This window comes from Quercus robur, chromosome 5 (genome assembly GCF_932294415.1).
Source record: "Quercus robur chromosome 5, dhQueRobu3.1, whole genome shotgun sequence".
Lineage (NCBI taxonomy): Eukaryota > Viridiplantae > Streptophyta > Magnoliopsida > Fagales > Fagaceae > Quercus > Quercus robur.
Genome location: NC_065538.1, coordinates 8,125,250 through 8,152,306, shown reverse-complemented (window position 1 = coordinate 8,152,306; position 27,057 = coordinate 8,125,250). Strand labels below are relative to the sequence as shown.

At 34.6% G+C, this 27,057-nt stretch overlaps 1 protein-coding gene across 6 annotated transcripts in view; it reads right to left on the bottom strand.

Annotated features, from left to right (window-relative positions):
* Window positions 1-27,057, bottom strand: part of LOC126725013 (aminopeptidase M1-like) — a 104,223-nt gene that overhangs the window by 74,274 nt on the left and 2,892 nt on the right. The window contains exons 6-19 of one of the 6 annotated variants that reach the window (XM_050429486.1): window positions 26,695-26,848; window positions 26,171-26,275; window positions 25,957-26,073; window positions 25,382-25,495; window positions 24,377-24,559; window positions 23,936-24,257; window positions 23,457-23,578; window positions 23,271-23,368; window positions 22,689-22,866; window positions 22,496-22,610; window positions 22,341-22,408; window positions 22,176-22,253; window positions 21,872-21,946; window positions 17,433-17,768 (exon numbers count right to left, since the gene is read on the bottom strand). In XM_050429486.1, the coding sequence (XP_050285443.1) occupies window positions 17,583-17,768; window positions 21,872-21,946; window positions 22,176-22,253; window positions 22,341-22,408; window positions 22,496-22,610; window positions 22,689-22,866; window positions 23,271-23,368; window positions 23,457-23,578; window positions 23,936-24,257; window positions 24,377-24,559; window positions 25,382-25,495; window positions 25,957-26,073; window positions 26,171-26,275; window positions 26,695-26,848 (1,915 nt within the window). In that variant the 3' untranslated portion in view covers window positions 17,433-17,582. Of the gene's footprint in view, window positions 1-17,432; window positions 17,769-21,871; window positions 21,947-22,175; window positions 22,254-22,340; window positions 22,409-22,495; window positions 22,611-22,688; window positions 22,867-23,270; window positions 23,369-23,456; window positions 23,579-23,935; window positions 24,258-24,376; window positions 24,560-25,381; window positions 25,496-25,956; window positions 26,074-26,170; window positions 26,276-26,694; window positions 26,849-27,057 lie in introns of those variants that run through there. The other 5 variants (XM_050429491.1, XM_050429487.1, XM_050429488.1 and 2 more) reach the window with 5 other exon arrangements.

Here is a 27,057-nt window from a genome sequence, read left to right as displayed (position 1 = left end):
CATCAAGCAAACCTTCACATTCCACGAGTGATTCCATCTGCTCACTCACTGACGGATTTGTGTTCCATCAAACACCTTTATTGATAATGACCTTCAGAGAGGAAAAGAAATTTCAATGGAACTTTTTAAAGCTATTGAATTATGAATGATTTCGATTGTTGTGTTCTCTGAAAATTATGCATCTTCCAGTTGGTGCTTAAATGAACTTGTAAAGATTCTTGAGTGTAGGAATAATGGACAATTGGTCCTACCTGTATTTTACAAAGTGGATCCATTAGAAATACGTAAACAAAAGGAAAAGTTTGGAGTAGCGCTAACTCAACATGAAGAAAATTTAAATGATAATATGGAGAAAGTTCAGAGGTGGAGAACAGCTTTGACTAAAGCAACTAGCTTGTCTAGGTTTCATTACAAAGAGGGGTATGTAACTATTCACTGTTCTTCTCTAAGTTATAGAGTTTAATAGTTTTGTTATGCTATTAAATGCTTTCACTAAATTAATTATGAAAGAATCGTGTTTTTTAGGAGAAATTATTAGGTTCACCAGGAGAATTGTTGACGTGGTCCTCCTGACCTCCCAACTAATAAAATGCAGTTATTTATGCAAATGTGACATCACTTGGTAATTTTTATTTTTTATTCCTTATGCTGATTAGAAAGCTCACTCATGCATTTGTATAGATGGCATTGTCTCAATGGTTGGGAGGACCACGTCAATAGTCCTCTTAGTGAACCTAATAATTTCTTGTTTTTCAAAGTCTTCTACAACTGAGGTAGTTAAGTTATGAAAGTCGATTGCAGAAATTTAATAAAAAATTAAAAAAAAAAATTAACGCCATATAATTTTACCAATTACAACTATTAATATGCTTTTGTGCTTTTATGAGCTACAAAGAGTCAAAAAAGAGTTACAAACTTTAATTAGGATTCATCTTTGGCAAGCCCCAATCAAGAATAAAACAAGGGAGAAAATTTAACTACAAACTTGGTTGTGAAAATATCATTGTAGTATATAGATATATTTAATATTTTAATAATTAGCCCCCCAAAAATGGCCCTTGTCCCCTCAGATATTTGAGTTAGTCTAACAATGTTCTTAAAAAAATTATCAATTGGTCTAGTAGTTATAGAGAATGTATTGTTACTCAAATTCTTTTTTTTTTTTTATTGTAAAATGTGTACTTGTTTCTCTTAAAGTTTTGGATCATTCATGTCTTTGAAAACTTCATTAATTCAATTGAAATTTTTTACTCACAATAGTAGACAATTTGGTAACTTATATTGGAAATAAAAATTTTAAGGATTTCACTATAGAAGATAGTGAAATATGAATTTAATTCTATGAAACATTTTAACTTTAAGGATTTCACTATATTAACTTATGTGTGTGTATAGATGTATGTGTTTGCATATGTGTATAGACATTTGTATAGTAACACAAATCACCCCCCCTCCCAAACAAAAATTTCTAGCTCCACCCCTAATATGGCTACATGTTTTCAAAATCTAACTGTTAGATTACATGATATTTATGCTCTTAACACATATCAAATTTTGTGTCAATCAGATATTATTTAATATACGATTCATAAACTTATTTTTTATGCATAATTTTAGATTACAAAAACTTACAATTTAAACAATTAGCTGATGAAATAGCTGTTGATCTTTAATCTTTTTGAAATTTTGTAAGCATGGAAGATATACAAAGAAAATGTAATCTAATGGTGGATTTGTCAAAATTCACATCCAGTAAAATGATATTGAGTAAAGTTGTGATCTTAGATTACAATTACGTTTGTAGCCAAACTTTATCCTAAAAGAAATTCACATAAAAAATATAATAAAGCTGAAAACTACATTAATATGTAAAAAAAAATATAATAGTATTTATTTAGCATTAATAAAATATAAACAAAAACAAAGGAAATTTTTTTTAAAATATATTTCAACTCAATTGTATATGATCTATCAAAATAGCGTTTGATCTTCTTTTTATTCTCAAAACTAATCAGTAATTAATTTGTACCAAATTTAATAGCAATTTCTCTTTCAATATACAAGATCAAAGAGTGTTAGATAATGGTCTTCTCATTTTGTTGTGAGCTTAATCTTCACTATATTAAGGCAAAAAGTCCTCATTTTGTAGTTACAATAAATCTTAGATAAGTAAGTACAAGAACAAAAAACTCTAAAAACAAATTGATAAACTATTGAGTGCTAAACTACAATATGTCCATAATGATAAACTTCTATTTATAATAACAGTTTTCATGATATGTAAAATCTTGTAAGTAATTGTTCTCTCAACAAAAAAAATATCATCAATTCTAAATAAATCATTGATCTCTTGAAGAAGTAATGCCAAGTTAAGAATAATCAACTTCATTGTATGCTCAATAAAACCTAATTCTTTTAATTGTTAATCTATTGTAGCTGAAAAAATATCTATTCCATAATGACATTCAAAGAAACTTCATTGCATGCTCACTAAAATGATTATTTAACTCTTTTAATTGAGAATCTATTGTAGCTCACCCAAAAAAAAAAATCTACTCACCCATGAAATTCAATTGTAAAATAGTCTTGGGGATGGATTAATTCCCAAAGTTAAAATGCAAATCATTTGTGAATTAATTCCCAATTATACCAACCCAATTTTAATGATTTAATCAATGAAACCAGCAAGTCACAAGTCAATAAAGCAAGCAATAAAATTAAAAAACAAATAACACAACGATATGGAGAGGAAGTGAAAAACAAAAATGAAAAGAAAAGAAGAAGAAGATTACAAGGGCAACCCAACCCAAATAGGGCAATTCGCTATTTGAATAGAAGTTACAAATCCAATACAAGATCCTTGACACTGGGCACTACCCAATTGATGAACTTACTATTCCAACCCACAATAACTTCAAATTAAACTTTTGAACTCTTTTTACATGAATGACCCATCTATGTATATTTTCAATTTGTCTAAATTATTATATGTTTCTTATGCTTTGTGTGTGACAATTGTATTGAATCTGAAACTCAATTCATCCAGAGAATTATTAAAGAGATATCAATTACTAAATTGAATCGCACTCAGTTATTTGTTACTAAACACCCAGTTGGAATAGATTCTCGTGCGGATGCTATAGAGTTGCTTTTAGATATGAAGTCAAATGATGTTCGCATGGTAGGGATTCATGGTCTTGGAGGAGTAGGTAAGACTACAATTGCAAAAGCTATTTATAACAGAATCACTAAGTATTTTGAATTGTGTTGCTTTCTAGAGGATATCAGAGAAAAATCAAGAACAAATGATGACATAATCAAACTACAAGAGATGCTTCTTTCTAAGATCTCACGGGGTACATTTGTAAAGGTAGACAATGTACCTAGAGGAATTATTATGATAAAAGAAAGGCTTTGTTGTACAAGACTTCTTTTAATTATTGACAATGTGGATGAGTCAGAAGTGATGGTAAATTTGCTTGGAGAATGTGATTGGTTTGCTTTAGGAAGTAGAGTCATTATAACAACAAGAGACAAACAAGTGCTAAATACTCTTGGAAAAAATCATCCAATTTATGAGCTTAAGGAATTAAATCAATCTGAATCTCGTGAACTCTTCAACCTACATGCCTTCCCAAAAATTGAACCTAAGCAAGATTATTCAAAAGTTGTAGAGCAAATCATACATTATGCCAATGGTCTTCCATTAGCTCTTAAAATAATAGGTTCTGATTTGTGTGGAAAAAGTATACGTGAATGGAAAAGTGCACTAGAAAAGTATAAAAACATCCCTCACAAAAAAATTCAAGAAAAGCTCAAAATAAGCTATGATGGACTTGAAAAGACCGAAAAGGATATTTTTCTGGATATTGCATGTTTCTTCAAGGGATTCGATAGGAGTTATGTAGTTAATATATTAGATGCTTGCAAATTATATCCAAATTATGGAATTGGAAAATTTATTGATAAGTGTCTCATAACGGTTGGTCAATCTGGCAAATTGTGGATGCATGACTTGCTTCAACAAATGGGGAGAGAAATTGTTCAACAAGAATTAGAAGAGCTAGGAAAACATAGCAGGATATGGTGTGTGGGGCCAGAAAATCTGTGACCCTGGCCCACTTTACATTAAGGCCCAAAGCCTAAGCCGAGGAGAGCAATTGCGAAGGACGCATAATGAATATCCAAAAAAGGAGCTAAAGATCTGGCCGAGGACGATCTTATGCTCGACACCCCACCGAACGCCTAAAGGAAAAGGCGAGCTCAGTGCAGGGGCAGGACAAGTGAAAAAACTGCCAATACTGTAATAAAGAACTCTGCGTCTGACAGGCCCATGCTCTTCACCATGCTACTCAACTTTTACGTCTACTCCCAACCACTCTAGGTATGGGCTGATAGGACAAGTCTCCGTCCCAGAATGTGAAACTTACATATGGACATTGAAAGGAAAGTAACTACTAGTATATAAGGGAAGAAGAACCAAGGAGGATGGGGATCCCCCCCCCCCCAGAGGAATAAGTCCTAAAAGAGGGAGAATGGGAAGAACACTAAGCTCACAGGTCACACCGAAAGAAGGTTTTGTCAGCCACGCCAGGTCCACCCTCATATAAACTTCCATAAAAACCACAACTAGACTGTTGTCCAGTGACCAAAGTCAAGCCTTTCAAGCTCACACTCTACAAAATATATTGTTCGGGCCCTTTACATACGAGCCCAATGTCATTCTTGGGTCGTTAATAATCGTGGCCTTACAATTAGCGCCGTCTATGGGAAGGCTTGCGCGTTGGCACAGGTGGTGGCAGAATCAAGCCTCTGTCAAACAAGGGTCTGCGAAAGCTCCTCCATTTCCAGTAACACGCTGTTGTTACCCTGACATAAATTTCTGCTAGGGGCTACACCCCGCAGTGTCAATGGCACGGGCAGCTCTAAGGGCTTCCAACATCAAGTTAACGCCCCATACCTTGGTCGAGGGGCTAATCCTCGAAAATAAAAAATAATATAAAAGAAAAACTACAAGTTTTGGACAGAACCAAGGCCTTGTATGGTTCTCGAACTCAAGCCTATGGGGAAACCAACTACTTAAAAGAAAAACTACAAGTTTTGGACAGAACCAAGGCCTTGTATGGTCCTCGGACTCAAGCCTATGGGGAAACCAACTACTTAAAAGAAAAACTACAAGTTTTGGACAGAACCAAGGCCTTGTATGGTCCTCGAACTCAAGCCTATGGGAAAACCAACTACTTAAAAGAAAAGTTACAAGTTTTGGACAGAACCAAGGCCTTGTATGGTCCTCGGACTCAAGCCTATGGGGAAACCAACTACTTAAAAGAAAAACTACAAGTTTTGGACAGAACCAAGGCCTTGTATGGTCCTCGGACTCAAGCCTATGGGGAAACCAACTACTTAAAAGAAAAACTACAAGTTTTGGACAGAACCAAGGCCTTGTATGGTCCTCGGACTCAAGCCTATGGGGAAACCAACTACTTAAAAGAAAAGTTACAAGTTTTGGACAGAACCAAGGCCTTGTATGGTCCTCGGACTCAAGCCTATGGGGAAACCAACTACTTAAAAGAAAAGTTACAAGTTTTGGACAGAACCAAGGCCTTGTATGGTCCTCGGACTCAAGCCTATGGGGAAACTAACTACTTAAAAGAAAAGTTACAAGTTTTGAATAGAACCAAGACCTTGTATGTTCCTCGGACTCAAGCCTATGGAGAAACCAACTACTTAAAAGAAAAACTACAAGTTTTGGACAGAACCAAGGCCTTGTATGGTCCTCGGACTCAAGCCTATGGGGAAACCAACTACTTAAAAGAAAAACTACAAGTTTTGGACGGAACCAAGGCCTTGTATGATCCTCGGACTCAAGCCTATGGGGAAACCAACTACTTAAAAGAAAAACTACAAGTTTTGGACAGAACTAAGGCCTTGTATGGTCCTCGGACTCAAGCCTATGGAGAAACCAACTACTTAAAAGAAAAACTACAAGTTTTGGACAGAATCAAGGCCTTGTATGGTCCTCGGACTCAAGCCTATGGGGAAACCAACTACTTAAAAGAAAAGTTACAAGTTTTGGACAGAACCAAGGCCTTGTATGGTCCTCGGACTCAAGCCTATAGGGAAATCAACTACTTAAAAGAAAAACTACAAGTTTTGGACAGAACCAAGGCCTTGTATGGTCCTCGGACTCAAGCCTATGGGGAAACCAACTACTTAAAAGAAAAACTACAAGTTTTGGATAGAACCAAGGCCTTGTATGGCCCTCGAACTCAAGCCTATGGGGAAACCAACTACTTAAAAGAAAAGTTACAAGTTTTGGACAGAACCAAGGCCTTGTATGGTCCTCGGACTCAAGCCTATGGGGAAACCAACTACTTAAAAGAAAAGTTACAAGTTTTGGACAGAACCAAGGCCTTGTATGGTCCTCGGACTCAAGCCTATGGGGAAACCAACTACTTAAAAGAAAAACTACAAGTTTTGGACAGAACCAAGGCCTTGTATGGTCCTCGGACTCAAGCCTATGGGGAAACCAACTACTTAAAAGAAAAGTTACAAGTTTTGGACAGAACCAAGGCCTTGTATGGTCCTCGGACTCAAGCCTATGGGGAAACCAACTACTTAAAAGAAAAACTACAAGTTTTGGACAGAACCAAGGTCTTGTATGGTCCTCGGACTCAAGCCTATGGGGAAACCAACTACTTAAAAGAAAAGCTACAAGTTTTGGACAGAACCAAGGCCTTGTATGATCCTCGGACTCAAGCCTATGAGGAAACCAACTACTTAAAAGAAAAACTACAAGTTTTGGACAGAACCAAGGCCTTGTATGGTCCTCGGACTCAAGCCTATGGGGAAACCAACTACTTAAGAGAAATTACAAGTTTTGGGCACAACCCGAGACTCCATCCCATGGAGAGGTTAAGTCCTAAACCGAATGGAATTCCCGGTCTATCCTCGGATCTTCAATTCTAAGGGAACTAGTGCGAATAAGTGTTTGGGCCCAGTATAACCATACCTCAGTCCTCGGATCAAAGGCCATGAAACGATTAAGGCCAGGTGTTATCAACAACGCGGCCAAAGTCCCTCACCACTCGGCAACTCTCTCGGGTGGTTTATTTTGGGTTAATCATTCTCGGATGACTGCCTTACACGCATTATAGGGCACTCAGCTGTTACCTCGTTTAGTCTCGTAAGTTTAATCTACTGTAGGTTAATATTATTACGCTTGATAGTCTCAATAAGTTCAAAATAATAGCTTTTTGTTACAAAGTTTTTCTGCCCTGAGTATCGTTAAAGAAAAATACACATGCAATACATCCATTCACAAAGTAATTACTGCAGAAAAGAAAAATATTTGGAATGAAACAGAATCATCTTTTATTAAGACAAAGAAATAGTACAACGCACAACGTACAATGAAGGAGCTTAAGTAAGCCTATACTAAAAGCTAACTGCATAAGCAAAAGAAAAGATACAAGGGAGAGAATAAGAAGCAGAGGGCGAAGAAACAGAAGAAGAAGAAACAGAAGCAGAAGAAGAAGAAACAGAAGAAGAAGAAGTAGAAACACCAGGATGGCCCCGGTGATGGGAAAGAAGAAGAAGGGGAGGCAGAAAGAGACACCAGTGAAGGAAGAGAGGAAAAAGCAGGGATACTTAATCCCCACATCAACCCTGACTCCTAACACGAAGATGTCATATTAGCAGCGCTCACGATAGAACGGATGGTGCTGACAATGAGAAATCCCACTACTGTCGCACCAAAAATCTGACGCGACCAGCACCTGCTTCGGATTTTGGCTGAAAGAGGTAGAAGAACCGCTCCCACCTTGTGAAAGCGGAAGGCTGTCTTGAGTCTCTGTCTTCCCTACCCCGACCACGCCATCTTAAGTCTCGGAAGGACCCAATGCTTCTAGAGCGGGTGTGGTTCCTTCATCCCCATTCGTGCCTCAAACATCACTCTAAGGTTTAATTGCACTGGCAATGAAAACCTTAAGCGCAGCTGAAGGATTAGGAATTTGAAAAGGGTGAAGGGATTGTACGTAAAGGGAATAGCCTCCTATCCTGCTTCTTATATAGAGGGCAAGTTGGCCGCATTTAATCTACGCAGATTTCCAAGAAATGCTATAGACCAGACCGTTTTTACTCAACTCCCAACATCGTCTGCAACCATAGGATTTGGGTAGCCTCGTAAAGGAGACATATTAAAGACGCAGCTCGAACAACGAAGCGGCAGGAGCACATCGTGAATAAATCTCGAGGAATGTCTCGTAATTCGGCGCAGCTCCCAGGCAGATGAAGAGACACTAATATTAATGAAGGATAAGAGCGGGGCAAGCCATGATGTAGGTCCGACGTCATCAATATCCTCCTCCCCAACAAAGAGGTCGGGCCGCAGGATTTTGAGGGGCTATTATGGGGCCAGAAAATCTGCGACCCTAGCCCACTTTACATTAAGGCCCAAAGCCTAAGCCGAGGAGAGCAATTGCGAAGGACGCATAATAAATATCCAAAAAAGGAGCTAAAGATCTGGCCGAGGATGATCTTATGCTCGGCACCCCACCGAACGCCTAAAGGAAAAGGCGAGCTCAGTGCAGGGGCAGGACAAGTGAAAAAGATGTCAATACTATAATAAAGAACTTTGCGTCTGACAGGCCCATGCTCTTCACCATGCTACTCAACTTTTACGTCTACTCCCAACCACTCTAGGTATGGGCTGATAGGACAAGTCTCCATCCCAGAATGTGAAACTTTCACGTGGACATTGAAAGGAAAGTAACTACTAGTATATAAGGGAAGAAGAACCAAGGAGGATGGGGATCCCCCCCCCCCAAAGGAATAAGTCCTAAAAGAGGGAGAATGGGAAGAACACTAAGCTCCTCGGACGGAGTCCGAGGACAAAATCCCCACAAGTCACACCGAAAGAAGGTTTTGTCAGCCACGCCAGGTCCACCCTCATATAAACTTCCATAAAAACCACGACTAGACTACTGTCTAGTGACCAAAGTCAAGCCTTTCAAACCCACACTCTACAAATTATATTGTTTTGGCCCTTTACGTACAAGCCCAATGTCATTCTTGGGTCGTTAATAATCGTGGCCTTACATGGTGTTTTAAGGATGCTCATGAAATACTAACTACAAATATGGTATAAGCTCTTTTCATCTCTTTTTTTCCAAATGAGTTTTTTCCATTGATTTTTAAAAAAATATTGAAGAAAATTGAAGTTTATTTGTATCATTTGTTTAATTTTTAAAAAAATTTATACTTCTATTATTTAGTGTAACTAATGCTTTGTCCAACTAGGGATCAAGTAAAATTCGAGGCATCTTGTGCTACTCGCCTCAACTAATAATGATGCCTATTGAAGCTGAAGCTTTTGAAAATATGAAAAATCTCAAATTTCTTATAGTTCATAATGTACAAATTTGTGAAGAACTCAAATATCTTCCCAATGGGTTAAGGTTGCTTCAATGGCCTGAATTTCCATTTTCCTTGCCATGCAAATATTATCCTCAACAAATAGTTGCACTTGAGATGCCACGTAGTCTTATTTGATTGGAGACAACGTTCAAATTGGTATGAGTATTAGTATTTATAAATTTTATTTGAATATTGGTTGAAAATAAATTTTGTTTTTTATTTTTTTTTTCTTCAACAGGGAATCCAGCTAAAATATTTAAAATATATCAATCTCAACAGGTGTGAGTCCATCACAAAATTACCTGAATTGTGTATCCCAAGCCTAGAAGAATTGGATCTTTCCTTTTGTCAAAATTTAGTTAAGGTTCATGAGTCGATTGGATTTCTTGATAAGCTTCAGATATGGGATCTCCAAGGTTGTGAAAAACTTCAAATTCTTCCAAACACCCTCAGGTTGAAATCTCTTGTGGATTTTGTTCTTATAGATTGCTTAAGGCTTGAGAAGTTTCCTAATATTCATCCAGAAATGAAATGTTTAAGGACTTTGTATTTACGTCATAGTGGTATTCGAGAGTTGCCTTCATCAATCAAGTATCTTACTGGGCTTCACAGCTTAGACTTGCATGATTGCCAAAACCTTAGGTATCTTCCAGATGACATCTATAAATTACAACTTCTTAGTGAACTGTCTATTCCCACTGCCAGATTGAGACAGACATTCCATTTTTTGGATGGCTTTTCCAAATATGGGTTTTTTATGTTGGATTTCTTGAGTTTCAGGGGCAATAAAAATATAATTGAATTAGACTTTTTGATGAAACCCGAGTACTTCCCTGTATTGAAATCTCTAGATCTATGTGAAACTAATATTGTTAGCATCCCCAACAGCCTTAGCAGATTTAATACATTAGAGTTCCTTTATATAGGACATTGCAAGCAACTTCGAGAAATTCCAAGGCTTCCACAATCTGTAAAATTTGTGGATGTAACAAATAGCTATTCATTGAATCGACAATCATCAAGCAGATTTTGAATCAGGTTTGTCTCTCTTTTTTAAAGTTATAATAAAGAAACAATTTTTTGTTAGTTTCTTCCCTAATTCAATTTTTGTTGAATTTGCTAATTGCATGCAGATTGGAGAAATTTTAAGGATTTTACCAAATAATCGCTCGCTTTTGCCTAAACCTAAAGATGATAAATTTATAATTAGACTACCAGGAACTGAGATTCCAAAGTGGTTAAACTTAAACCATGAAAGTGATGGAAATGTCATATCATTTTGGGTTGGTCACAAATTTCCAAAAAAATTTTATGTCTGTTTTGCTTTTGGACCGGTGAAATATCCACGGATGTCTTCTTGTATCGTTTACCTTTCCATCAATGGTTGTGAAAAAGAGAACCTTCTTTCAACTCCTACATATGAATTCTCTGACCATCTATGGATATTTTCTTTATCTAATAAGAAATTGCAGTACCAATTGAATAAGTCAAACCCATCTGAACTAAATTACGTTGAGGTAATATGTGAAATGAAGGATAGGGTTAATAACCATCCAATAAGGTGGGGGGTCCGTGTAGAGTGCATCTGTTGTTCCCAAAAATGAAAAATCTGACGTTTTTCACTTGCCGAGTCCAAGTGCTAGGCATAGTTATGGCTCTGATATGGATCACTGGACTTTCAACATTAACCATCCTATGCCAAACGTCCCCAAAAACACTACCTGTCCCACTTCAAATGGCTTCAAATCCGATTCCGACTCTAGATACGGAGCTCTCGTCCAAGGAAAATTCTTAGGTACTTTCGATGCAAAGTGAAATGATGCTCTATCTTTTTATATTTATGGTAGACTCCATCATGAATTTAATGAGTAGACTCACCATAAATATAAGAGGAGGGAATACGTATATTTTTCTATGCTCCGGAAGTATCTAAGAATTACTCATCGTCCAACTACAACACTCATGTCCAGGTACCTACTTTTTTTATTATTCACTCTCTCAGTTTGGAAAACCAAAGAAAATTAAACAAACAAGTTTTGTGTGTTTTCTGTTTTCTTTTTCTTTTTCTTTTCTTTTTTTGAAATTCAGGGGCTTTGAGGAAAATGGAAGAGATAGATCCCATGGCTTTCAACAATGGAGAAGAAGATTCAGGGCTTTCAATGGCCCACACTTTTGTCAATGATGGTTCCAACTCCAAGTTGTATTTACCATCAAAGAAGACATGAAAATCGTGATCCAACTTCGATGGTTCCAACTCCCATAATAATCATTTTTTTAAAAACAAAACAAAAAAAGTATTTTAAAGTTTTATTTATCAGGAGTATGTTATTGGACTGACATCAGTCAAATTTTTAGTTATCTTTTTTTTTTTTTTTTTCTTAAATTAAGTTAAACGCTTTTCATGTTATTTTGCATGTCTTAATGTTATCTATTATGGGAAGTTTGCCAATTCAAGGTTAGTCATTTTTTTTTTTTTTTTTTTGGCTCATAAGCCTCTTCATCACAAATTTGTTGTTTATTTTTATACTAAAAAATAATAAGATAGTCAGCTAAAAGGGCCAATTATACACTTGGTGGCATAGCCCAATTATAGTGCATAGGAGATTTAGTAGCCAAAACAGCCATAGAATAGACACTATTAAGTACAACAGAAGGCACAAAAAGGTACTTAAAGCCTACACCAAGCTGTTTCAAAGAAGACAGATCTGCAAAAGTAGTCTTCTCCATCCAATTTGGAATACTAGTCCTGCTGAACTGATAGACCAGCCTCTTGCTGCTGCTCATGAACAAAAGTTGGCTAAACCCACACCTCCTGGCTTGCATTGCAGCATCCACCATAGCCTCCACCAAAGCACCATAGGCTGAGTCAGCTGCACTACTATGACATCCACTGAAGACAATGGTTCCTTAACTGTTTAGGGCCTCATAAGCATAGGCACTCCTCTTGACCCTTTTCTGTCTGACTCTAGCAATCCTGATTATGAGCTCCCAATGACCACCCAGCCGTGGACTTGAACTCTTGAGCCACCACTCCTTCCATTGGTACAATTAGAAAGAGCAAAGGCCTCCTGATACCTGCAAAATAGAGACTGAGAGGTCATAATGACATTCAATGGGTCAGGTTTTAAACCCTCAGGCACTACTTTGTTCCTGTGGTGCCAAATAGACCAGATGATAGTAAAGAATAACTGCAAATATTTCATATTCTCTTCTTCCATGTGCTTATGCTCAAGAATGGTTTTGCTAACCCACTGCTGAACAGACACAGCTACAACCTCAGAGGACTTAATAGCTAATTGGGAGCCATACTAGCAAGCTCTAGAGAAAGGGCAATGTAAGAAAAGATGAGTGGCAGACTCATCATCTGAATCACACAGAGGGCACAGACCAACATTAGTAAGTCCTCTACTTTTTAGAGTATGGAAGGTTGGTAGGCTATCATGAAGAAGTCTCCAAATACAATTGCATATTTTTAAGGGCACCTTAACCTTCCAAAGAACGTTCCACACAGCAGGGTGGGGAGGGGTGGGGGAGAGAAATGTAAGTGATTAGTAGGGGATTGATGGTTGGTATCTTGCAGCAGAACCTGGTAAGCTTTTTTGACATTGTAATCCCCTGAATTTGAGTATTTCCACATAAGTTGGTCAGCTACCACCCCTGTTTTTGATAAGGGAATTCCTAGAATATCCTTGCACAAAGGAAATGGATATAGGGCCTTGACTAGATCTGATTTCCAAGTGCAAGAGGTTTGATCAATCAAGTCTGCCACAGTGCCTGAAGTGAGGTTTGGGTTGTGTAAATTCTGTGTTGAGTGCCAAGCAGGGTGATTTAAAGGAATGTTAGATCCATTACCCACCCACCATCTGCCCTCTCTAAGTCTCTGATTTTCGTGCTTAATGATATTTCTCCAACACCATGACTGATCAGGCTTGGGAGTACAGTCAAGAATTGAGGACCTAGGAAAATACTTAGACTTAAAAGTTTTAGCAACAAGGGAATGGGGGTTATGTTGGATCCTCCAAAATTGCTTTGCCAACATTGCATGATTCATCAAACTGAATTTCTTAAAACCAAGACCACCTGTGCTCCTAGGTTGGCAAATCCTATTCCAATTAATAAAATGCATTTTTCTAACCCCTTGGTCATGACCCCACCAAAAGTTCCTTGTTATAGCATCCATCTAATTGCAAATACTCTCAGGAACCCGAAAGCAAGAAAAGGTGTATAAGGGTAAGGAATGAAGCACAGAGTTTATAAGGGTGGCTCGACCAGCTTGTGAGAGCAGTCTTGCCTTCCACCCTTGGAGTTTAGATTTGAGTTTTTCCACTAGAAAATTGAAGTCAACAACCCTTCTACCCCTCAATTTAAAACATAGGCCAAGATATTTAGAAGGAACTTGAACCAAGTACATGGGACTGAGATTCATGAACAAGAAGTAAATTCAAATTGAGCGAGGGTACTTATCAGAAAAAGAAAAAAAAAAATGAGTGAGGTAGTTTACTATACATTTTACTACATAAACTTTATAGAAAAATATATCAATTTTTAATTACACACAATAGAAGAATATTAAAGAAATTTATTTATTACCTTGTTATAATAAAAGTAGGGATAAGTTATCAAAATGTAGTAAGGGTATTAATTTAAATAATATTTTAAAAACTTTTTATAGGAAAAGAAAAAAGTAACTAATTTTTTTTTTTACAACTTTTTATATTTTCCATAAAATTGGTATTAAAACTTTTCTAAAATTGTCTATTATCAAATACTCAGTGAAACCATTAACCAAATCCATAAAAGTATTGACTGTTAAGTTGGAATTGTGAATTTGAAAATGAATGATAGCCATGGCTTTGATTAGGTTGAACTTGCATGACTAAATGTGCTTGATGACCAAAAACAGAAAGTTAATTATTTGGTCTCTTCACATTTTTTCTTTCTCAACTGTTTTTTTTTTTTATTTCCTGATATTTATAAACACTTTCTTCCATTCTTCCGTATTGTTTTTAATATACACAATGTCTGTATGCCTTTCATTTTTTGGTAAATTCTGGGCTTGATCTCTACTTCATGATCCTAAATACACTTTATAGTTTATATGGTCTAAAATGTTCACTAGATATTGGTGCACTCATTTTTGTGATTCTCAACTGTTTGCATTGGTTACAAAGATAATCTTTGGCTCAGCGGAGTGTGTCAAAAATGTTTTTGTGTTGAACTTGGACACAATAAATCTGATGCATCATGAAACTGGTGATTGCAAAATGGTTAAAGGTGAATAATGGTAGGTGGGCAAAAGGATTGGAACCTGTTAGAAAGGTTCTCATTAATGTCAGTGCTGTAATAAATTACGATGGAGAGTTAAATAATATTGTTTCCCTTGTGTATACTGTCTAGCACTGCTATTTGTGCATTCTGTATGTAGCATATAGCAAGAAAAACCAGACAAATTTTTCATATATTGTTGCAAATGTGCTAACTTTGGAATTCATTAAGCTATGGTTGCGAATTATCGCTAATTATTGTTGCACACACTATTATACACACTTCAATTGAAATTGTGTTTTGAAAATTTCAGTTATTATTGTTGCACACGATTTCACAACTATAACTGTAATTGAGTTTTTAAATCATGATTTCATACTATCTTTCGTATACACATATTGTGTAATTATCACCACTCTTACCTTATAAGTTGTCACGGATGTCTCTTTAATTTGTTAGGATAACTGCTGAGAGTCTATATTAGGCGATGCCTGTCCTTCTAGTTTCATCCTATAACTTCGCCCCACATTATGTGTTCGATGTCATGAGAAGCCTCTAATACACATGACATACTCAAGGCTTATTATATGGCAGTCTTATTATGCCTTACTCAAGGCTTGTTATTGTTGGTTACAGAGGGCTTGCTCTCGTTACCGGAGGCATGCAGTGAAACCTAATAGAAAGAGTTAAAACAAAGTGTGTTAACACTGAATCTAATGTGATTATGAAACAATACTGAAAACAATGTGCTTTACCTGGCTGTAGCTGCTAGCAGTTGAAAAAAATTGGTTTTTGATAGTTTGATAAGAGGATCACTTAGTGATACCTCTTCAATTTCCTTCAATGTTATCAAGTCCTTTTAGGGTTCAAAATTATTGATTTGAAATAGACTTATGAGGCATACGATGGATCCTATTCCTATGATGCTTTTCTTAAGGATGTTCAAAGGTTTGCTCTTTATTACTTTCTTTGAATCTTTGATCTTCTCAATTTCTTACTTCATTTTTAAAAAATTTCTGCTATTCCATATTTCTTTCTCAATATACATATATGTCAGCAAATGCTATTTCGGTATTTCCATTGTACCTATACATATGTTGAAGTAGCATGTTAGATCCAAGATAAAATAGATTCTGAACACACCACTTAAAATACATTTTGTAGACCCTACTTAAGGTTAATTTGTTGTTCTACAATTACATGGGTCATGGACAGTACTTGAAATTTTTTTTTTCTCCCTATAATGACAAAATCCCCTAATGGTTTTCTTCCAATTTATTAACAAAAATAACATGAGCAATTAATTGGATATTGACAGTAAATAGAAACTTTACTAATCAAAATTTAAAAATAAATAAATAAATAATAATAATAATAATAATAATAATAAAGCATAAAAGATCAAATTGACAGAAACCTTAAACATAGAGGAATCAAAATGTAATTTACATTCTTTATTTTTAAATGACTTTATGTGCCGCACTTTTGTCAAAAGTGAATTGTTCCGAAAGACACATGAAATCAGATTATACATGGTAAATACTAAGTTTAATGTACTTGGTTATTCTTCATTTTTGGTGTTTTTGTTTTTCTATGAGGTTTGTAAATCCAAATACACCTGTTATAGAAAGTTGCATGGATGTATGATAAGATTTCGTTTTGTATATTACGATTGTCAGACTGTGTTTAACTTTACACTTAAGAATTTTTTTTTAAAATAACAATAAATATTAAACTATTTAGTTAATTGTCATATTTCAAAAAAATTTTGAAAAATAACATCTCGAGTATCTAAAACTCGAGTTCCAGATGGAACTCGAGTTTTTAAGTCTCGATTTGGAGAAAAAAAATTGCGCTGAAAATCGAGTTTTAGAGACTCGATTTTCATAAATTGCAAAAAACGCCGCTATAGGTCTATAAAACGTCACTATAGGGCTTAAAAACGCCACTATAGGACTCCTTAAACCTGTACTTATAAAAAAAATTTTTTGCAGGAAAACGTCGCTATAGGGTTTTAAAACGTCACTGTAAGTCTTAAAAACGCCACTATAGGTTAAATTTTTTTTGCATGAAACTCGAGTTTTAAAGACTCGAGATCTAAAGCGAGTCTTTAAGACTCGAGTTCTAATATGGATCTCGAGTTTCAAAAACTCGAGATGTTAGTTTTCTAAATTGTTTGAAAACGTGCCTAACTAACTAATTTGAATGGTTGAAGGAAGCTGATTTGCACAATACCTCTACACTTAAGCTGTGGTCTTTGGCATTTTTGATAGAAAATGAACAGAAACACGAATTTCTCTTTGGACCTTAGCAATATTTTTGTGTGTTAGCTTTGGCATGAAAGAGAAAGCAGTAATGGAATGGTTCATACTTGGCATGCGAGATACGACGGTTTGATAGCCAGAAATTCCAAGACTTTTGTGGGCAATTAGGAATTAAAAACCATTTAAATCCTCAAGCAAACAGAGAGATGGAAGTTACAAACCGTACCTTGCTGAAAATCATCAAGACCCACCTTGAGGGGGATATGTCACAATGAAGAAGTAATGTTGCTTTCAGAATTTTCAAATAAAGCCTCTAATAAACCATTGTCTGACGTCTGAACAATTAAGTTAAGAGTTAAGACTAGTTATGGCACATAGAGCGGTTGAGAGCTAGTGGATAGTAGGAATACTGAGAAGAGTAAAGTTGAGAGTATATTTATTTGGTTGATCTATTGGTCTGACTAAACTAAATTGAATTCAGGATAATGATGCCAGGTTGCAAACTGTTCATGGTATAGTTGATTTCTTCATATATAACTCCTTACATGTAGAACACAAGTTGCTGAGCATACAGTGTATGTAGTTCATTATTCTTAACATTACATTCACAATATAGTTTTGGAAACAAAATGAAGACTAGCATTTCATGGAAGCTAATTGTTTGACCAGGTCTTCTAGAGATTGCTCTCGCCTTATGTTGGCAACCCACCTCGCTTTGAGTCGGATTTGCTCGATACTTTGTTTCAAAATCATAGTAAAAGAAGGATGCATACGGCTAGCAAAAAATGCTTCTATCTCATCAGCCTTTTCATTGCTACAGAACTGCCAAATGACAAAATTCAATGAGTGAGCAATCTGTTTTTAGCATCACTAATGGATATCTTCACCACATATCATAATCTGACATGCTATGATTGCTTTATATTAATTATTAAGTGAATCAAGTTCATAATCTTTAATAAATGAGTACACATATATTCATACCAATATTGTTTTGGCGATAATTAATCAATATCATCATTACTAAAGGCAAGCTATCAAAAATCAATAAACAGAACAGAACCACTTTCAAGAGATGACTCACTTTTTTAACATAATTGAGAAATTTGAGGGTGATTTTGTTGCCTATGATGAATCAATCAATTATATATATATATATATATATATATAAGCAAAGACCTCATGCGAAAAACCACAATGTTCTGCCATGTGATGCATTTCTTGAATTTTTTTTTTTATTTAGACTTATACCTCAATAAAGACTGCATTTACATCATAGTATTAGTACATTGAATTAGTTAATGGAGTAAATGCATATATAATTATATATAGCTATGCATCAATTATTTATATTATATTAGAGGAATTTAAATGATTATTTTTATAAATATTATATAAGAAAATATATTTATTTATAATAATAATAATAGATTTAAAGTTTGAAATTTTTCCTTAAAAATTATCTAAAATAATAATAATTGATTTAGAATATGAAATTCTTTCTCATGTTTAGTCGCTTTGACAACAACTAACACAAAAGCCATAAAAAAAATTAAATATTTGTGAATTCATTAAAAATTAGTCATAACCATATAGATTTTCTAACTTCTTTTAGTGACATTATATATATATATATATATATATATTTTGGGGAATTGGGGCAAGTTTGCCCCATGGACTGCAATCCAAGGAGAGTATTCCTAAAAGCCTCCTCCATGGGATGGGCCCGGCCCAGATGTAAATACAGGATAACTAGAACCCAATAGAGGAAAGACCATCTAGGCCCCGTTACTGAGGTAATCCGTGGAACCAGTCTAACGCAACCCATCCGAGAAGCTACCAACTGCTTTACCGAAGATACCGCTTCGGCTATTTTCCGAAGGAACATGTAGAAGAAGACACAAAACCCAATGAAATAGTCACCGCTGCATTAATGAGCTCTTCCTACCTAATGTCAACCCCATTAAATGCAGAATGACTAGCCTAAACAACAAGAACACCCCAAAAGTCTGCCTTCATGACCAAGAAATGGTAGGGAGAGGGGTTTGATAGGACAAATATCTCCCCAAATCCACCTAAGGGAGGAACAATTGGAAAGCGAAAAAGGGGAGAATAAGAGAAGGAGGTCACTAACACGTAAGAGGACCCAGAAAAAATGGAGGGAGAACTAGAGAGAGAGAGAGAGAAAAGCTAGAGCTTGCATTTTCTCCTTAGAACCTCTATGTGTACCTAGGGAAACAAATTTTTATCAATCTAAGAGTTTAGTTCATTTGTTTCTATCTCCAATCATCAATCTGATCTTCCCATTGTGGAATTTTATCCCTTAATAATTTGAAATTAATTGTGTTGATTAGAAACTTATACGCTTTTAAGTTTGTATTGTGTTTCTTACCCCCACACACACGTGCACGCGCGCACACATACACACACACACATATATATAACCAACACTTTAGTATTTATTTTATGTAATTAAAAAGATTACTAATATGATAAATAAATATTTTTGTTAATTATTTTAAGCGGTTCACTAATTATTTAAGTATAATAAAATTTTGATATCAGTTTTCTAAGATCTATATGTGAAATAAAATTGATTAAAAATATGTTATTCTTGCATAAATTTAATTACTTTTGCAACAATGGAAACAAAGTCCAACAAAAAAAAATTAAATTAAATTAATAACCCACAATCAAGAATGTAAAAATAATTTATATATATATATGGAACCAAAATTGTAGTATTTCTATATTAAAAGATTACTAATATGATAAATACATATATAGTTCTATATTAATTATTTTAAGTGGTGCATTAATTAATTAAGTATAATGAAATTTTGATGTTAGTTTTCTAAGATTTATATGAAAACAATTGAGTAGAAATATAGTATTGTTGCTAAAATATTCTTTCTTTTGTAACAGTGGAAACAAAGAAAAATAAATAAATTTAATAACACATGATCAAGAATGTAAAAAAAATTATCCAACAATATTTTTATTTTTATTTATCAAAATGGTATTTGCATTTTTTTTAAGTATGCATGAATCAAGTCTATCTATATCAGTCACAATATAATACAATTTTCAAAATTTTAAACACAGTATGAACAAATTAGTACATCAATCTTATTGTATTTCTATTTTGTCTATAAAATAGAACACTAAATATTACAATATTTTAGAAGAAAATTATTGAAATATTGGAGGAAAATAACAAAATGCACAGTGCATCATGTAGAAACTCGACTAGTTTATTTATAATAATACAACTAAACTTGTCAATGTACTTTCTTTAGTAAGAAACTTGAAGTGATATTTTTCGAAAGATAACCCTAATTTTTCATGTTACATTGAAGTCAAATTTTAAAGTTATCATAGGCAAAAATGCAAAATTGACCCTCTAAGTTTCCACTTTTGTCATTTTAGTCCTCTAAATTTCAATTTTTGTCAATTTTGTATTCCATTAAGTGGTGCCGTTAAGTGAACCAAAACGATGCCGTTTAGGCTCTTTTTTTTTTCAATTTCGTAATTAAAACGAAATAAAAAATTGTTATTAAAAAAAAAAGGAAAAAAGGAAACAATTAAGGGGAAAGTAAAAAATTGGGGGAAAAGGAGAAGGGAAAGAGAGAGAGTTAGAGATCTGCAAGGGGAGAGACGAGATTATAAATTTCAAGTAAACCCCATCTTTTCTATGCTCCCAGTCGATAGAATTATTCTAATATTGGCATAGCTTGTAACTCTTTGTTCCCTGTTATCCCTAGTAAAAAGGGTTTGTCTGAGGCCTTGAGGTATTTGCCATGGCAGCTTTTCAAGCAGATAAGGTTGTTGTTTTCTTCTACATACTCAATAGAACAAAACAATCTATTTGAGGCATCTTTGCCCTTATATCGTACTTTTTCTTTGTCATCTTCAACTACTAGATACTTGTTGAAGTGACTTCTCAGTCTTAGAGTGGCGTTCTTGAAAAACTCCATGGTAATTGGGACTTTCTTGAAAGTTGAAAGACAAATGAAAGATGGTACGAGGAAGTGAAAGTGAATTTGATTGCTATTTTCAAAGGTTGAGGAAAGGTTTGAAAAAAAAAAAGTTTTACTCCGTGGTTAAGTCTGAAATTAGCACGCGAAGCTTGAATTGGTCTCCATACATATGTATATATATAAATTTTTTTTTTTTCATTTTTTTGTTTATCCTTGTTAATCAATGTGAGATGAGAACAAAACTTCAGTACTTTCCTCTTTCCCCCTCTCTTTTTCCCCCAATTTTCTCAATTAGGGCATACAAATTCATCATTCATTAGGGTTTTTTGTTTTGTTTTCAAGGGAAGGGGAACAACATCGTTCCCCTTAATTGTTTTCTTTTGTATTTTCTTTTAATAACAGTTTTTGATTTTGTTTTAATTACGAAATTTATTAAAAAAAAAAAAAGCCTAAACAGCGTTATTTTGGTTCACTTAACGGCACCACTTATCTAAAACCTAACGGAATATTGAATTGACAAAAATTGAAACTTAAGAGGACTAAAATGACAAAACTGAAACTTAAAAAACTGAAATGACAAAAGTTGAAACTTAGAGGGTTAGTTTTGGATTTTTGCATCATAATACAATTTATTCAAAAAAACTGATGGTGATTTTGGTTTATGTATTGCCGATTAAATCAAGGTAAAGGAGGAAATTAAGTAACAAGGTGGCTAAGAACAAGTAAAAAGGTGGTTAACTATCAAGCTTTTCAAGTTTAATGTATCCAAAGTACTATTTGGGGAGGCCAAACTACATTTATTGATAAATAATTGATGGAAATAACAAACTGGGTGGAGTTTCTTTTAACTAGCCAACCACTGTATCATAGCAACTGTATATTTGGGATAAAAGACTCAAGATACACACATGTAACATTGCTATTTAAAAAGGCTGAATTGATTACCAGAGGGAGAATCTTAGTAATGCAATAGTAGGTTAACATCACACCATATTTGGCAAAGATCAAGTCCCAATTCTCCTGCATTTATCACCGAATATATAAGTCTCCGCAAATTTTAATTCAAGAAGAAAACTTCAAAATAGATGAAAACATTCAAAGTAATTAATTGCTTCTTAATTCCCAATGATAATACTTTCTAGACCATATACACAATTAGACATAATCCCAATTATTTCCTGAATCCCAAAATGATGGTAATATTCAAAAGTAAAACTCATCATGAAGATGTTGACGATGAACTGCATACCTTCAACCATCTCCATGCTACCTCACGGCCTTCTGAACTTATCATGAAAAGCACGTAAATACTATCTTGATCTCGAACCTAAAAGGATATTTAGATGAGCAACAATTAGACCAGCAAGGAAGACAAGGCCGTTAGAAACCATGATTTAATTGGCACAACCAATACCTCATCAGACAACATAAAATTTAGAACCTCAAGCAATATATTTGGGTCTGGACAAGATGCAAGACAACCTGTGGATGAAAGAATGGCATTAAATTTAAGTAGCTTTAACCCAAAAAGTGACACAGGATATTATTTCAAATGTTACTAAATCTTACGTAAAACCAATTCCTTCTCTTGCACAGTATCCGCTTCTCTATAGAGCTTCAGTAGGGACTCAAATCCATTCCTATCTGTGGTACTAGCATTTAACATTACAACAATGAAAGCAGCCTGCAAAGCATACACCACTGTTGAATATCAAACTTGAAATGCCCCTACAAATAAGGAAGTTATTCAAAAATACATTACCTTTCTAGTGTCGGCTGACAGGAGACGAGTATTTCTATCATTCAGTAACATCTGAAAGCGCTGGATTGCTTCCTTGTGAGTTTTATTATGGCCAAAAGTGGCCAAAGCCAGAAAGACTTCTCCTCTCAACAGTGCGTTTAAATGACTCTCTCCAGATATTGATTCCCAACCTGATTTTCTGCACAAAGAAAAAAAATGATATTGAAGTGTATGAAGAAGTTTACTTCACTCTATTAACTGAAATCAGTACGTATATAACAGTAATTTGAAGATAATGCCAAGGAGGCTGCAAACATTATAAAGACGAAGATATTCATTTAGAAAGATAGGTATCCATATGTTTGAAAAACAATTTAATGCACAATTGCTAGATACTAAAAAATATCCTTGTGTTTTTTTTTTTTTTTTTTTTTTTTTTTTGGCCTACACGTCAGCCCCAACCAAGAAACTTGCACACTGATCAACAAGCTCATCTCCACTCAAAGTAAAAAATTGTGAAGAAGAGGTTCCAATCAGTATCCAGCAACCAGTGAGTTGGAATGCAGTCATTGACATAATAATATGTATGGTGATTGTTCTTACTCTGCAGAAAAGAGGAGAAGATCAATGAAAAATTGTTTCAACTCATTCACTACAGCTGGGATGGCATCACTAGCTATCTCCATAACTTTATAACACACCTGTTGTGCACATCACTTAAAAAAGTCAAGTCCTAGTAAATATTTGGGGTTGATAGTAACATTATCAAGATATAGAAGTTTTCCTTACATTAATGAGTTTCGATAACACAATGAAATCAAGCTCTTTTCTGTACACAACCATCAAAGAAAGCAAAGATGACAGTGGTTGTTTGCAAGCCTCACAAAGAGCATATGTATCATCCAAAATGCCTGAAAATTGAGACGTAAAAGGAGTTTTATGCTATTTGACCATGACTGCAGAACTTATAATGGCATAAATCAAGAAAAACCCCTAATGTAAGGAATTTATTATAAAGAGAGGATAGGCTTGGTATTTATAAGGAATTAACATATAGAGACCAAATATGCAGTCTTAATTTTGCCATTCATTTGCCAAACTCTAGTCACAACAATGCTTCCCTGTTGTGACACGTACCCTAGGAACTAAACACCAAAGTCAGAAATCTAGTATACTTCACACCATGTGATCAGTTTCCTATGAATACAGCCAGCCTAATACAACAACATATGATCAGTTATTAATTTATTGTTGGATACGGCACACACCAAATTTATCCGGTGCTGACAAGCAATTACTCTCTATGGCTTTCTTAAGTCGAGCTGCAAGCTTATCTTCATAATTTACCCTGTAGAAACCACTCTGCTCAGTATTAACTTTGACCCAGAAATGGTCATCACATTTCTCTTTATTCTTTTCATTAACTGAGCTTGAGTTTTCATGGGGAGAATGAACCAGTTCAGATATATCCACTTTTCCAGATTTAGTTTCCAAAAGGAAAGTCTTGCATTTGTTATATGAACCAATTGATAAGGTTATTGGAACAATCCAGAGTCCATCACCACCCAAACCAGATGATAGGAATTGCGACTGCAAATCTTAAAACTGTATCAGATTTCCACAATAACAAAGATGGTCATAGATAAAGACGAATAACTTGACCTAAGATTTTAAGAAATGCCCGTTTGCTTATTAATTAATAATAATACCTGTTCAAATTCCAAAATATTATCTTTGTATTTTACAGAGATAACTGGAAATCCTTTTTTCTTTGACCAAGCATCCATCATCGAATTGAGTTCAACACCAGAGTTCTCTGAAAGAACTCCCCATAAATCATCTGTCTTTGCATTTTTTCCAGCATATCTTTTTATGTACGAACTTAAGGATTTCTGGTTCAAATAAGATGTCACAGAGTTATATATGTAATTTATTCAAAGTTAATTTTCTATCCACTCATTACATGGTGAAATTTTTTGATCACATTCAAGAAGTGCGAATTAAATGTCTACAGGAATATAATTCAGGCCTTTCCCTTCAGCCATTTTGTTCATAAATTTGTGTGCATAACATGTTGACAAAAGAAAAATGTTCATGCTGAAATTTTTGTTATTAAGAACCTTATTTTCATGAAACTGTGATATAAAGGTCTACTGCACTGAGAAATGATACATTGTAGTGACTGCGATTAGTGGAATAGGTGATCAAAGAAAGATTCCGATTTGACAAATATAAGTGACACGGAAAATACGTAGACTCTAAAAGAAGAACAGACACTGGAGCAAGAATTTCTGCAAAAGAAAATACCTAGAAGGTGTTTCTTGGCAAAAGCATCCTACACACTGGATCAAACCCCAATCCACTCTTAATTTTTGAGCCCATTTGGTATCAATATATATTCTTTTAGCCCATTGAATAATTGAAGACTATAATAGCATTGTTAACCTAGAATATGATCAGAAATGAACATAAATTACATAACAGCCTTGACAATTATAAAGTGCCAAACCTGCTTAATAAACAAAAGAGCCATTAAAGCTTTATAAACAAATGATATTAACTGATAAATGCCAAGCATTAGTTCTGTATAGATTTTCCAAGAAATGGTTATGAAATATTGCATAGAAGGTTTTACTATGAAATTACAGAATCAATATTTGGTGCTCCATATATAAATAACTTAACTATTTTAAGTCAAGCATGAACTATCCCACCTGAAATGTACCATCACCAAGATAACCCTGCAACATTCGAATAACAGCAGATCCCTTTTTGTAGCTGATAGAATCAAATATTTCCTCTATTGAACGAGCATGGTGTACCTCCACCTGCAAATATGCCAAATATCATGTGATGGACAGAGTTGAATTACAAGTTAAAGTCATGCTTTATATCGAAAATTGCCTAACAATTTTTTCTCGATTGAATTCATAATTGAGACTTACTTATAATATAGTACAATTAGTGCTTCAATCTTTGGAGTTGGATTATAGGATATTTCCCTGCACTGTCACCTCCCTCCTACTAGGTAGTGCTCCACACACTCTGATGACAGATGCACATGCATGTGAACACACACACACACTAGGTTGACTTTGTGTCAATAAATTTACTTTGATGCTGTTCATTGCAGTGCTTGAAATCCCGAAGAACATGCAATTTTAGGAAGTAGTTTGCCAATTAAAAAGATTGTTGATTTTATCACTTGATTCACTAACAAGATAAATAATATAACATGCATAGTTGATGTGCTATTTGCAACTTTTAACAAAAGCATTCACTTCCTTACCTCAATAGGATGCGATTGTTCCAATGCATCCATACGCAGGCCATCATTTGTTTTTAGAAGAAATTGAGTCCATATTTTCCACTCAGGAAACATGATGTCAGTGGCCATATAACTTACCTGGAAATTTAAGATCAAATAGAGATTTTAAAAGAAAAATGAATGTATTGAAATAGCCAGCAAGTGGAAGCAGTAATGTAAGATGACTCAATTTTACCCATGTTGCAAATCCCTCATTAAGCCATAAATGACTCCACCATTCCATTGTTACCAGATTGCCAAACCATTGATGGGCTACTTCATGTGATACAGCAATTGTGAGCTGACACAACCAGAATATGATTTAAAGAACTAACAACTATTTAGGATAGAAGAATACTTATTTCAAAGTAATTATGATCTCCATTGAAATTGTTCTGTTATTTGTTCCAGATTTTTCTTATTAATAGCACTATATAATAAACCATTTAATGAATTGACTGCATCAAGAAATTATCAATAGTAGTCAGTTATTCTATAATAAGGTTTTTTGGGGAAATAAAAAAGAATACTACATTTCCCTATTATGTTTTTTGATTTATAAAAAGGGAACGTAGAAAAAGTAAAACAAAAGGTGTCTTGAAATTGCATTTCATGACAAGCAGGACCTGCTAGGCCTCAAAGCAGATTGATTATTTTTTGGGAGGATCATAATGCAAAAGAGAAAAATGAAATGTAAATTCTGTTAGATATGTAACTTACAAACTGCTTCCTGTCTGCCGGAGAAAGTAAATCATCGTAAAGTAGCACATTTTCACGGTATGTGATCAAACCATAATTCTCCATAGCCGCATCAGAAAATTCAGGAACAGCAACCATATCAAGTTTTGGAAGTGGGTAAGGAGTTGAGAAGTATCTGGATGAAGTTGTTAGAGTTACTTCCACTTATTAGCATGTTATTTTACATTAGCATAAAGGTATTCTTGTAATCATTGCATAAAATCTAACATAAATATGTGCTAAGGTGACTGAATGCTTAGGAAAGCCTTAGACATTTTCTCAAGCCTCTCTCTCTCTCTCCATCCTTCTTTTCTCCTCTTCTCTCTTTTAACCTTATACGTCATA